At 39.9% G+C, this 15,067-nt stretch overlaps 1 protein-coding gene across 5 annotated transcripts in view; it reads left to right on the top strand.

The window, feature by feature from the left end:
* mapkap1 (MAPK associated protein 1) overlaps positions 1-15,067 on the top strand; it is a 294,027-nt gene that overhangs the window by 255,027 nt on the left and 23,933 nt on the right. For all 5 annotated transcript variants that reach the window (XM_072239930.1, XM_072239929.1, XM_072239932.1 and 2 more), the window contains one exon: positions 13,478-13,575. In XM_072239930.1, coding sequence (XP_072096031.1) covers positions 13,478-13,575 — 98 coding nt within the window. The remainder of the gene's footprint in view (positions 1-13,477; positions 13,576-15,067) is intronic.

Below are 15,067 nucleotides of genomic sequence, written 5' to 3'. Positions count from 1 at the left end.
GGTTGTGGAGTACTATCCCTCCGTGGTAACACAGCAGTCAGCACAATCGTGTTACAGCGCCAGTGATCACTGATTGGGGTTCAATTTCCACCACTGTCTGTCAGGAGTTTGTACGTTCTCCCTGAGACCAGGTGGGTTTCCTTCGGGTACTCCAGTGTCCTCCCACGTTCCAGAGGTGTATAGGTTATGGTTAGTAAGTTGTGGGCATGCTAGGTTGCTGCTGGAATAACATCGACACCTGCAGCCTGCCCTCTGATTGTGGTCATGAGTGCAAACAACGCATTTCACTGTATGTTTCGATGAACATGTGCCAAATAATGGAAATCTTTACATCTCTGCTCTCACCCCAAGTGTTATTGGCACAATCCACCCACTGCCCCTGTTCCCCCAACTGACTGGAGTTGGCCTGTATCAGTCCACATGCTGTGGGCACTGATCTGAGGTTCCCTTGTTGTCGTCGTCATAGCAATGATTCAATTTGGTTGGCAGCTCGGATTAACTGGTTGTGATTTCCATGACGACCACGGGGCACTCTGCTCTGATTTGCTGTTAGCATTGAAAATCCTGGCCAGTTAGCAAATATATTAACAATGTTTGGATACTGTATTAACTGCTTTGAACTGCTATGTTGAGTTACTTATTAAAAGGGACGACGATTGGTAATTTTGTCAGTGATATAATTAGATGGGGGGTGGGTTGGCAGGAAGGGGAGAAGCTGACCGACATGGTTCTTGTACACGTCCATTTGGCTATCAGTGCTATGGTGCTCTGTGCTGAAACTGTCAGTAAGGGGGGAGAAAGTGATTCCTCCGTAAAGAAAACAAGCTTCTCTCATCCAGGCCAACCTCCCACTCGACCATCTCCTGGTTATTAAAAATATTTTCCAAACCATGCTGGCCTTTTTAAAGTTTAATTTCTTAACTAACCAGCAAGCTGATGCTGTTTTGGGTAATTTTGTGTTCTAATCAATTTCTTCGAAAATATACCAATATTATAATGGAGGCCACCGCGGTGGTGTAGTGACACCATTACAGCTCGCGGCATCAGAGTGTAGAGCTCATTTCCAGTATCCTCTGTAAGAAAGTTTGTAAATTCTCCCCATCTGCATGTGTATTTCCTCCGGATGTTCCAGGTTTCCTCCCACACTCCAAAGATGTACTAGTTAGCAGGTTAATTGGTCATCTGAATAATCCTGAGATTAGGCTGGGGCTAAACGGATGGGTTGCTGGGCAGTGCAGGTGGCTCGGTGAGTCGCATGGGCCTTTTCCACACTGTATATCTCAGAAACATTTAAATGCCATAATTTGAAAAAAACATTTAAAGCCTAAGCAAGTCCAGCAAGCATTGATATCAGGAATGGAACTAAAATAAATGTCATATGTATTTGCACCATCCTTGTGACAAATACTGTATCAGCCTTATTAAAAGTGGTCTTGACTATCCTGTCAGAGCTGGCCTACCAGGGTATTTTAGTTTAATTACTCTATCCAATTAAAACTCAGAGCAGTATCCTGATTTTCTTCTACTTGGACTTGAGTGGAGATGACATTTACAAGCCTTGGCTTTCAAGTAGACAATAGCTTGATTGATGAGCTGCAGAAGGAATGAGGGAGGCAATTGCCATGTGGAAGAACTGCTTAGTACACTTTGATTTATTTATCATCTGCTCCTGAAACAAGACTAGTGAGGTGATAGTGGTGGGCAGTGTGGTGTGCTGTGATTTACAAGGTACACTGCAACATTCCAAAAGGAGTCGCTTGGCAGAGAGGGTAAGCTGTAATACAAGGACAAGGATGCAAGAGTCTGCTGCAAAGAGTTTAGCCCTGGCACAGCCAGTAACTGTAGTCACTGCCATTTCACCATAGTATTAATGAGGAGGTTCCTGTCAGTTTGCAGTCTGATCCGTTCCCAATGTGTATCCTATAACGTCAGTGTTAAATGGAACTGTTCCAATTAAACTCTACACAAACCTTTGTCATGCTACTAGTGATGGCTGATTTGACATCTCACAGAAATGGCAGCATATTATGATAAAGCCTATTTCGAATTAAAGCCTTCAACTCTGTATTTTATCAAATTAACTAACTAACTTACTTTTTTCAAAAAGCAGAAGGTACAGTGTGTTCCTTGTTTCACTTTTGAAAGATTAAATGCAATGGTGTCAAAATGCAAAACAAAATCACTTCAGAATATTGGAGAATTCTGACGTATTTAATTGATCGTGATTACTTTCAGCCTTTCTGTCTGCACTTTCTCAATTTTAAGCATCAAAAATATAAGAACAACAAGATTATTGAGTTACTTGTCATATTTTTGAAAGGCTTTGCCACTTCAGTGCAGTATTTCTTTTAAATATTTTAAGTATTACTATACCTCAACTTTTTGTTTTATTTAGAGATGTGGCATGGAACCTGCCCTTCCAGCCCAACAAGCCATGCCACCCAGCAGCCAACCATTTTAACCCTAGCCTAATCACAGGACAGTTTACAATGACCCAATAACCTATTAACCAGTACATCTTTGGACTATGGGAGGGAACCAGAGCACCTGGAGGAAACCCATGCAGCCGCGGGGAGAACAGAGTCCCTACGGACAGCGCCAGAATTGAACTCTGAACTTCGCTCCAAGCTGTGAGCCATTCTGCTGCCATGGGGACTTGATGTGTTTTCCTTGCCTGCAGAATCTGCTAATCTATGATTGTGTACAATTTCAACACCCTTCTTTTTTTCATCCCTTTACTCCTGTGATTTCCACTTCCAGAACTTCCCATTTATTGGATACCATACAACCTCTTGGAGTTTTGTTTGTGTTAAGCTATTTTTGCTCATACTTTACCAAATAATACAGCACTGAAGCAAACTACCAAGGGTGTTAAAATTCAGAAGTCAAACCAATGCTGAAATTGCTAACAGGTCAAGCAGTCACTATGGGGGGGGGGGGCGGTGGGAAATGGTCCATAATAGATTTAATTTTCAGATTTAATTATATATAACTATGGGAGGTTCTATCATTGTATTTCAAAATGAATGCTGATTATAAAAATTGAATTCCTCGGGGAATGTAACCAAATAAAATGTTAAAACAAAATCACTAAGCATTTAACTGGAAACCATTTGGAAAGATTGCACACTGTATGTAAAGGTATTAGAGTTATTGATCTTCAAGCAGTATCGTTTAGTCCGAACGCTGGTGTGCAAGATGTTTTGTTTTCTTGCTTGCGTGTGTGTGAGACATGAATGCAGAATATAATTTTTTTCCAAATTATTTTTGATTTTCTTGCATACCAGTGTGTCTGTTTTGCATTACTGTAATGATTTGCAGTTTGGCTGTTGATTTTTTCAAAGCAGCATATTACAGGTAAAGAAATGTGACACAGTAATTCAAACACAAACATAATACACAGCACCTGTAAATGTTGCGTAGGGCTCCTCAGTAGTATTCAGATCATTGTTAGCACTATAACTGCCCAACAGCCTTTCTTATTGAACAGAGGACTATCAAACTTTGCTAATTCTTTGGAGAAATATTCATCCTTTCATTGTTGAATTTCCAAAGATAACTTTCAGTATATTCCAGCTCAAGTTCCTTAGATGCAAAAATGGTAAACTCTTTAGGGTGGCACGGTTAATGTAACCATAAGACCTCTACAGTGTTAGCTGTGCAATCAGGGTTCAATTCCCACCACTGTCTGTAAGGAGTTTGTACATTCTTCCCTTGACTGTGTGCATTTCTTCTGGGTGCTGTGCTTTCCTCACACATTACAAAGATGTACAGGTTAGGATTAGTAAGTTGTGGGCACGCTATATTGATAATGGAAGCATGGTGATATTTGCAGGCTGCTCCCAGCACATCCTCAGACTGTGTTAGTTGTTGACGCAAAAGACGCATTTAACTGTGTGTTTCGATGTACTTGTGACAAATAAAGGAAATCTTTATCTTGGCTTATTGTCTTGCAATTACTTTGTCCAAGTTCAGTCCTAGGGTATTATTGACTTTTGGTCCTAATAGTAGAAGGAGAGATTTTGCCCCAGGTTCCGCTGTTGACTACAGTCCAATGACTGCTGATGGATATACAGAAACAGCAAGGTGCCAGGAGAGATTGAGCACCCATATTCTTGAGTCCCCCAATAATCTTCACTCTCTACTTTCCCAAATGAAGCTGGAATATTGAAGAACAGCTGTTAACGTCTTCAAGCAATTATTTTGTATATAGAAAAAGTTGAGGAAAGTTATGCAAGTGTTTGACTATTTTGTAGATTTTGCCACCAGTATAACAAAAAGTCAGAGCAAACATAAGTGCCTCATTAAACCAGATGTTCAAGAGCCAACATGTGAAATGAGAAAGTATCATTATTTTTCTTGTCTGGGGAAAAAAGTGCAATGAACAATCCAATTGAATTTTTTTCATTTATTGTAATAACTTCTTAAATAGGGTTTTCTGTAAAAATCATCCCTACTCAGTTGTAACAAAACACTACTCCATTTACATACTAATGAGCGTCTAATTAAGATTTTTTTCATTGAGACTTTTAAAATACATTGGACATTAGTACCACTGGGGGCTTTTTGTCAAATGCGTTAAAAATACTTTTTAAATTATTTGACAATTTCCAATTTGGGAATTTATCTTAATGGTTAGTAAATCATAATTATGTTTAATTGTCCTTTTTACCATGGAACCAGTAGGAAACTCTAATTAATATGTCATCAGTATGTAGTTTCTCATTTCTTTCACAGAAGTACTTGTACATTCAAAAAGATAAATGACAGAACGTTTCTGTAAATGTAAACCGTAGGCTTAAAATGATGCCTTGCCCAAAAAAATGGTGACAGATTTTTTTTTGCCTAATGACAATTTGACAACTTCCCTTTCCCCCTCCCACTTATGGCTGCTACACCATTATTTGTTGTGTTTGGGATCAGTTACTTAATCTTCCCATGAGACGGTTAAATAAAGCATTTGTTTAAAGGTTGGAAGGGAATTTATTTAGCTGTTAAGTTGTTACTTGATCTTTTCATAACAGGTCCAGCTTTGAGATTTCTTGAAACAATAATAAACTGACTCATATTCCAGACTATCATCAGCAAAAGATGTTATTATATTGTATTCATTCGTGTTTTTAACTTGTGCACCTTTAACCAGCCCCCAAAAAACAATCAGCAACTTGTGGGTATATTGGCACATGATTATGTTGGCACCAGTTGTGGGCAGCCCTCAGCACATCCTTAGGTTGTCTTGGTTGTTAACACAAATGATGCACTTCACATGTGATAAATAAATCTGAATCTGAAGATTGTTTAGAGGGCTCTGTGCTGAAACCTTGGATACGAGAACATCTTTCTCTTCCGTTAAAGAAGCTCCCAGTTGGAAGGTGGGCTTGGAGGGGTGAGGCAATTTAGTGTAAGAAAACTTAGCTTGTCCCAAAAATGATTTTGAGTAAATGCCCAGATATCAGAGCCATTGTGCTTTTAGCAAGTATAATTGCTGAGGTAACTAAACTTGAAATTTCTAAGGCAAATCGGTTCCTTTAGGACTTTTATTTTCTTTCTGCTGCCTGGATCCTGCGCCTAACTCCCTTACTGTATTGAATACGTGAGGTTTACCACGGGCACTTTAACTACTCTATTGAAGATTTGGGGATTGTCAGTTGACCTTTCTACCAACAGCAGCCTTGAAAAAAGCAGTGACTGTGGAGAAAAATTGCCTAAAACTTGATTGTGTTTCTTTATTACTTGCAAGGGAATTTGAGATCTGGGAGCCCAGCTGATCAATAAGGCCAAGTGTCCTTCAGCTGATTTAGTGCTATACTAAACTGATTTCAAAAAGGGCGATCTTTGCGTGTTTCTATCAGGACTGTAGAACCCATAACTTGTCCACTTCATTGATTCCTGAGACACAATCACTGATTCTCTTTGGGGCCAGACTGCCCCAGAGGATAGAATAATCTGCAATGGAAGTTTCCTGGACAATATGTAGTGCGTGTAAGATGCTGGGCTCCAAATAATTCTTCCTGGTGCAATCACGCACACACATGCACAGAGCGTTCCTCCTCTGTGTTGTCAGTCGTCTGTGTTGGAGGCAATGTTTCAAGGCTTATTGCAGACGTGAGATACAGCCCAACTGGAGGTGATTGCTGATAACTGTGATATTAGTTTTAAGTGCAGAGGGAATGGTCTACATGGGTACAATTGCAAAGGAGACATTTAGATGGGCACGTTGACTGGAAAGATATGGGCCGTACATGGGGAAATGAGGGTCGGTTTGTTTGGCAGCTGGATCAGCATGGGCTGAAGGGCCTGTTTCTCTGACTTTATCACTTCCATCACACAGAAACAGCTTTCTATTATTTCTTCCTCTCCAAACCCCACCAGCAGTTTGCTGCCTCAAAGGCCCTTACTTCGGGCAATACTTGCAGGAGGCATTCATGTTGTCATAGAGCCACTTGTAATTTCAAAATTTAACTTACCTTGGGTTACATCATTCTGTGAATTTAACCTGCCTTACTTAAACGTTGTTGAATATTTGATTTGTCATATGAGTGTGCTTTGTGCCAGATACAAGACTTGAGTAGTTTCATGGGTGCATTAGTTCAGTTATTACAGCTTCATTACATTAGACTATGTGGTGGATGCTTGTGGTGGTAAGGCAGATACGGTAGAGGTAGTAAAGTGGCTTTAAGTGCATGTATGTGCAGAGAATGGAGGGATATGAATACTGTATAGGCAGAAGAGATTAATTCAGTTAGGCATTTAATTATTAGTTTAATTAGTTGGGAGCAACGTTGTGGGTGGAAGGTACTATTCTCTGTTCTATCCTTTGTAAAATAATGAGTGTCCTGATTAGTCAATTGACAAGAAAATAAAATCCTGCTGATCACATTTAAATGATTACTGAGTAGTTAGATGTCAACTAAGACATTATTTCAATTGTAGGAAATTCGTACTATCAGTTTTCAGAATAATCTGGACCTGCACAAGTGATGCATTCCTATGTAATTGATAAAGGCAGTTATTTTTGATGTGTTGTTTCACATGTAAAGTGTAAGTAATATTACTTAGGTGTTCAATTCACAGAACTGTATTGAAGTTAATATCAGAAAATAAAGGACACATTTTATTTCGTTAATAGCAGGAATAATGATAATGTCAGTGCTAAATTTTTATTTTGTTTTAATCTTTATGTGCAACATCACTTTTGCTTTCTTTTATTTAAAATGTAACCAGAAACTCAAATCTATGAAATAAAATAAATCATTCTTTGGTAGGTAAAAGCAGTGAAGCTGCTCAAGCCAAAAATCTGACTTGGCAATTTTTTTCTTGTGATGCATTATCTTCATTTACTGCACATGGAAAGATTCAATGTAATGTTTATGCTATAATGTCTAAAGTATTTGTCTTTATTTGTTTCTGAAACAGAGTGTTTTGAGCCACTTCATTTTAAGGTTACATATAATACAAACATTTATGTGTTTCTTCTCGCAGAAAGTTTGCTGGAGATTTTATTTCCAAAGAAATATGACCATTCTAAGGCTTGAAAGCATTGTTTAAGCCAGGGTTATTCTCAATTTATTTTCTGACCTATTCATTTCACGATAGTCTGATGTGTTTGACCCTTCTCTCCTGGGACGTGGGTCTGAGATCAGTGCAGTTAGCATTTACTGCCACTAGATGTCTTGATTTTGTTTTATTGAATAGATTTTAACTTCTCTTAGAGGCAGAATGTTCTGTGAAGCATTCCTTAGTCTCCTCATGGTGAAGAGATATTTTTAATGTTCAAACTCACTGTAAAGTAATCCATTTTAGAATAATTATCACTGATAACCTACGTCTTGCAATCTCTCCGGTGCTTAAAATGTGGAATGTTCTGTGACATTAAAGTGTGCAAATCTAAACAATTTAAAATGTGGGCCATTCAACTTCATTGCTGTGTAGTTGTCCAAAATTAATGTATATGGTAGTTTTGAACTCGAATATTCCTTAAATATTTTTGTGAGGTTGAGTTGAAGCATTTCTCATTAATTTGCATTTGTACAAAAATGTCTTGTTAATCTCCTGCAACCCATGTTCAGAAAAATATTAATTTCACTCCAAAGTTTGCAAAGCTCATCTTAGTTGTTCCATAGTTTAACATTTTTCCCTCAGAGTTTATTCTTAATTACATTTACAACTGAAAACTCAAGCCATTTATCTTCTGACGCCCTGACACTGTATGCGTCAAAGAGACAGTACTTGCTCTTGACCTTGTAGTAGGCTGCAAAGTTTTGCTGTCATCATGCATCACATAGGCTCTGTACCTTCTCTGTGTCACCCCCGGCTGTGAGCAGACCAGGAGCATTTTCCACTCAGCCAGGTTGAAGTTTCTTTACTCAGACAAGCTGAGCCACAATCAGGAAGTACGTGCTAGTTTTACCTTGTGCATTCACCATGGAATAAGGATCCAGGAAAAAAGAAGAACAAGATAAAAGACTTGGATAATCTCCATCCTGTTAATTCTCATGGAATGAGGGTCCTTATGGACAAAATTATCACTGATTGTGGATTTGGAAAACGTGCTTATCCTGTGTACACCAGCCCTAACAATTTCAAGAGCACACACGAAGTGCTGGGGGAACTCAGCAGATCAGGCAGCATCTTTGAAAGGAAATAAATAGTCGGCATTTTGAGCCGATACTCTTCATCAGCACTGGAAAGGAAGTGGGCAAAAGCCAGAATAAGAAGGTGGGGGGGGTGTTTGGGGAAATCTAGGGGAGGAGTACAAGCTGGCAGGTGATAGGTGAAAGAGGTGAGGGAGAAAGAGAAGGTGGGTGGGGGGAAGGGATAAAGTGAGAATCTGGGGGGGGGGGAAGAGTTGGAAGAGGCAAAGGCTTGAAGAAGATGGAACCTGATCAGATCAGACAACAATCATTGGAAAGTGATGGAGGAGGGGCACCAGGGGGAGGTGATGGGCGGGTGAGGAGAAGAGAAGGGTAATAGAGGAGTCAGAATGGGGACTGGGAAAAAAGGGAAGTTAGAGAAATCAATATTCACGTAATCAGATTGCGGACTACACAGATGGAATATGAGATGTTGCTCCTCCTATCTGCGAATGGCCTCATAGTGGCATTAGAGGAGGCCATGGACTGACATGTCAGAATGGGAAATCATCTGTTTCTTGTGGAGACTTGATCAGCAAAATGCAAGTTCGAATCCTAGCATGGCAGCTGCATAATTTGTCATCAAATAATTAAATAAATATTGAATGAAGCTTGTTATAGTAATGATGAATGCAGTTCACTGGAGAATGAACTTTGGCTTGGACAGTTAGAAATTTACAATAAATGCTGGTATTTCTAGTCATCTTCACCACCTGTGAATAAATGGGGAAAACTCTATCCCAGCCCTTCTTATTCTGGCATCTTCCTTCTTCCTTTCCCGTCCTAATGAAGGATCTCGGCCTTAAAGGTCAACCGTTGTTCATTTCCACAGATGCTGCCTGACCTGCTGAGTTCCTCCAGCATTTTGTGTGTGACCACTGTAATGACACACTTTGGGGCAGCACAGTATGAATGTGATGGAGAGCACTCAGTACATACACTTCTTACAGAAGCGCATTTATATACACACACACACACACACACACACACACACACACACACACACACACACACACACACATTGCCTTGTCATTCTGCCATCGTTGCACTAAATGTGCACACTTCAATGTCTTCCCCAGTATATTCTCATAATGGGCCCTGAAGTGAGTTAATCCACTCGGGTTCGCTTTATGGTGGCTTTCCCACCAAACATGGTGGAATATTTAGTAATGGGGATGTGTAAATGTGCTTATGTTGTTTGTATACTGTATTTAAGGTCGATACTTCTGTTTGTTATGTAATGTGATTGTAACTACATTGCGGGTTGCATCATATTCTGATTCATATTAACTTTGTTGGTAATTAAAGATGATATGTCAAAGGATTCAAAGTCTGTATGCGGTATATACTCTTTTCCACAGACAGCCACGAAGCAAAGAAAACTGAAACCTGTTAATAAAAAACATCAACCCCCCCCACACGCAAAAAAAATCGTGCAAACAGCAACAAGAAAGAGCAAGTGAAAAACACACAAAATAAAACACAAAATCAAAGAGTACAAATGCCATTCAGGTCAGTGTTCATTATCTAGTGCTTTAAAAGAAAAGGAGCTGATTTCTCTCAGTAAGAGAGAGAGATCGGGGCTGTCAGGAGTTCACACTGCCAGAGCATAAGTGTAGAACTATTATTGTGTTTTCTGGTGGATATCTTTTGAAAATATAGGCCGTTTTCTTTTCACTATTTTCACCAATTTTTGCAAGTTTGACTTTTGACACACTTAATAAACACCCTTGCACAAAAGTGCTGAGCAACTGCAGCCATTTTTTTCATTTGGTCATAACTTGCGTATCTAACAACCACTGAAAGCACAAACATTGCTGATTGATATCAGAGGCTAAAAGCAGTAATACACCTATGGGCATGGAACCTGCTCTGCACTCAGTGAGATTATGACCTGATCAGATCTTTGCCTCAACACCACTTGTCTGCTGCCTCCCATTACCCTTGAGTTCAAATGTCTGTCAGCCTCTACCTTGGAGTCTATGTGTTCATGATCCTCTCTGAGACAAGAAAGCACCTCCATCATGTCATCGCCTTTTGTTACCTGTTACTACACATGGAAGCGTAGCAGTTAGCGCAATTGCTTCACAGCTCCAACAATCACCAATTGGGGCTCGATTCTCACCGCTTTCTGTTCACCCAGTGACCATGTGGTGCTCCGATTTCCTCCCACATTCCAAAGGTGTTCAGGTTAGGGCTAGTGAGTTGTGGGAGTGCTGTGTTGATGCTGGAAGTACCACTTGTAGGCTGCCGGGCACAATCCTTGGACAGTGGTCATTGACACACGCGATGCATTTCACTGTATGTTTTGATTACATGTGAGAAATAAAGCTAATCTGATTTGGGGAGCAAATTCATGCTTCAAATTGCTTAACTGGTACCGAACCATGATATTCTTCTATGTCTTGTTGAAAGCTCTCAGTTGAAGTGAAGGAAAATGGTTAGGGTTGATGTTTGCAGAGTAAATGCATTTTTCATGGAATAATTAACGTTAACTATTACCTAACAATCTCACTAGCTTTACTCATTTAAGCATGGGGTTCCCTACCTGGGCTCCACACACCCCTCGGTTAATGGTAGGGGTGCATGACGTAAGAATGGTTGGGAACCTCTGATTCAGAGATACAATGGGAACAGGCCCTTCCAGCCCAATGAGCTGTGCTTCCCAGCAACCCACCAATTTAACCCAAGCCTAATCGCAGGACAATTTATAATGACTAATAAACTTACTAACTGACACGTCTTTGGACTGTGGGAGGAAACAGAGAACCCGGAAGAAACCCAGCATGCACAAGAAAGAACGTATAAAGTTGCTTACAGAGTACACCAGAATTGAATTCTGAACTCCGATGCCACGAGATGTAATAGCGTCGCACTAACCATTACATTACTGTGACTCTTACTGCTAAGTTCAAGATAACAGAATGGCACCACTGGTCAGAGTTTGATGATCTGTGTGAAGTCATTGGGTGAAAGGTTCTGCTTCCATCTTAATGCTGGAATCTTTAAACAGTAGTTTTACCTGTCTGTCTCTTAGTTCATTCTTAAATCATGAGTCTTTCCAAATCTTTATTGCACTTTATGCAAATGTAAGAACTGATAGACTTGTATCACCCAGCTTTTTGATGTTTAGAATCAGAAATCAACGTATTTTGCAACAAGCTAAAACTGATTTTCAGATTCAGATTTATTTGTACAGTGAAATGTGTTATTTGAAGATGCTGTTTTCATTTCCACATGTTCTTGAGCACCTAATAACAAGTTAATGTTAGTGGAATGTATTCAGGTTTTGTTGGGGACCTCTAATCCAACAATGAATTCTGCTCAGCTTCTCTCAGTAACTCCTTTCTTTCATGTTTATATATCAGTTTGTTCTGTTTATGTTTGGTGCAATTGCTGTACAGTATCTTGTTTCCTATGTGAGGGTACATCCTCCAGCAGAAAACTAAGATGCGTTAAGATCAACATGCAATTTATGCAGACCTGTAAAAGCAAAACTGGGAAGCCTTCATTACTCAGTGGAACTTGTCTGTTCAACTCTGGGAGGCATTGAGGTGCCTCAGTGTACCAGACTCTGCTACTAATGTGTTATATTGGTATTGGTTTATCATTGTCATGTGTACCAAGAGGCAGCTTGTACATGATATGGTTGAAAATGCTTTAGGATATTCTGTTTTCTCTCTTGTTTTATTCATTGCTTTTGTATTGATTGCACCAAAGATTCAAGAGAGATTTAGATTTATTTTTTGCATCTACATTGAAACATACAGTGAAATGCATCATTTTACATCAATGACCAACACAGCTCAAGGTTTGTACCAGAGCAGCACACAAATGTCACTTCTGACATCAACATAGTATGCCCACAGCTTACTAAGCCTAACCAGTACATCTTTGCAATGTGCAAAGAGGCCGGAGCACCCAGAGGAAGCTCACATGGTCACAGGGAGAACATACAAACTGCTTACAGCCAGGGGCAGATATTGAGCCCCAACCAATGATCACTGGCACTGTAAAGCGATTGTGCTAATGGCATTGCTGCCTTGCCACCCACCAGCTCTTAACTCTTCCAGTTGTAAATCCATGAAGTTACAATGGTCTAGAATGAAAGTTGTATTGTTGGCCTTGCAGTACCAAATTTTGAGGATTTTGTCTTTTTTAGTTAGATGAATATAAAACTTCATGATGCCCTATAATTTAAAGCTTTGGCTACACTAAATTATATCATAAAAGGTTATTAGAATAGTGATGGGCACTGAATTTAACATATTTAAAATTTTGATTCTGCATATAAAGACAAAATTAAAAAGATTTAATTTTCTAATGCATGTTAGCATAACCTCTCCAGAACTGCAGCATTAAGAAAGGTCATACAGCAGATTATTAACATATTACATCAGTCTGAAGCTGTAAATCTGTATAAATCCACGTCAAATGTTAAATCTTTTCTTCCTGTACACAAGCAGCAAGCAAAATCTGAATTCCTTTTTATTCCTCCTTTCCTCACCAACCGCAGCATCTCTCCCCCCCCCCCCCCACATCTCCCCCTCAAGAAGAATTGAAAAGAATTGACAGAGAACGTAACTAACCAAATGATTGATTTTGCACTTTGTCCATTGTGATGGGACGGGAAAATCAAATTATATTAAAAAGGGTTCTGTTGCCTTTGTGGTGAGTTTTGCCTGAATGATGTTGAAATGACATGTGGAGGCTGTCGCCATCATTGCAATTTCCTTCTGTTCTGCTGATGGGACATTAATATCACCATCTGTTTCTTTGTCATGCTGCATCCGTAGTGAAACTCTGTTCATCTGTTTGACTACTGTCCTTTGTTTGCCTTGCAGGCCATGCAATATTCAAGCTCACATATCTAAGCAATCATGACCACAAGCACCTCTACTTTGAAGCCGACACCAACACAGTCAATGAAATTGTGTTGAAGGTTAGTAGCAGAGCAGGTATTTTACCGAGGAAAAGCTGGTGACTGATGACAGCGTGGCAATAAATTCTGTACACTTCTGTTGTAATGTAGTTTGACTGTAATGAGTTCAAACATGATTTGTAACTTGCTAGAGGTATGGAGCATCATTGCTGCATTTCAACAGTCGAAGTAATTCCACTTTGTCTTAATAAGTGTTTCAATGTGCATCGTATGGAAATCGCAGCATTTCACCAGTGAGAGTGAGTTATAGCAGTGCTTTCATAAGTGATCTTTGCAGACGTGATGCATTGTTTTGAACGGAGTGAACTGTCCCGCGACTGTGTGAATGGAGACCTTTTGTTAAATGTGTTTCCTTTGCTGCCAAACTCCGACCATGCTGGCAATTGTATTGAACTTCTTTTACAAAATACATCAGCCTCCAAAAGTTATTACTTAAACAGTGCTATGATTCTCTGTAGGCCAGGAATTTGGTCCAGGACACTTGTGCAAAGACCTGGCATCTTCCCCTGCGAGTGCTTGAAACAGGAAAAACTGATGGCATTCTTTTCATTAAACTATCTGCATTAAGATTAAAATCCACAGCAACAGATCTGTGCAATGTGGCCAGGCACTTTCAACTGCTTTCTTTGATGTGAAATGCTGAGGCTTTGTAAGGGATTAGTCAGACTGTACGTGGAATATGGTGATCAATAAAGAAAGCTAATGGCATGTTGGCCTTCATAACAAGGGGAGTTGAGTATAGGAGCAAAGAGGTCCTTCTGCAGTTGTACAGGGCCCTGGTGAGACCTCACATGGAGTATTGTGTACAGTTTTGGTCTCCAAATTTGAGGAAGGACATTCTAGCTATTGAGGGAGTGCAGCGTAGGTTCATGTGGTTAATTCCCGGGATGGCGGGACTGTCATATGTTGAAAGATTGGAGCGACTGGGGTTATATACACTGGAATTTAGAAGGATGAGAGGGGATCTGATTGAAACATATAAGATTATTAAGGGATTGGACAGGCTAGAGGCAGGAAACATATTCCCGATGTTGGGGGAGTCCAGAACCAGAGACCACAGTTTAAGAATAAGGGGTAGACAATTTAGAATGGAGTTGAGGAAAAACTTTTTCACACAGTGGATTGTGGTTCTGTGGAATGCTCTTGCCTCAGAAGGCAGTGGAGGCCAATTCTCTGGATTCTTTCAAGAAAGAGTTAGATAGAGCTCTTAAAGATAGCAGAGTGAAGGGATATGGGGAGAATGCAGGAAAAGGGTACTGATTGTGGATGATCAGCCATGATCACAATGAATGGCGGTGCTGGCTCGAAGGGCTGAATGGCCTACTCCTGCACCTATTGTCTATTGTCTGGCATTGGAGAGGGACTAGAGGAGTTCAAGAAAATAATCCTGGGAACGAAAGGGTTAACATAGCCTGCACTCGCTAGAGTTTAGAAGAATGAGAAGAATGAAACCTATCGAATATTGAAAGCCCTCGATAAAGTGGGCATGTAG

The sequence above is a fragment of the Mobula birostris genome, chromosome 22, assembly GCF_030028105.1.
Source record: "Mobula birostris isolate sMobBir1 chromosome 22, sMobBir1.hap1, whole genome shotgun sequence".
Taxonomy (NCBI): Eukaryota; Metazoa; Chordata; class Chondrichthyes; order Myliobatiformes; family Myliobatidae; genus Mobula; species Mobula birostris.
This window is presented reverse-complemented; position numbering and strand designations above follow the sequence as displayed.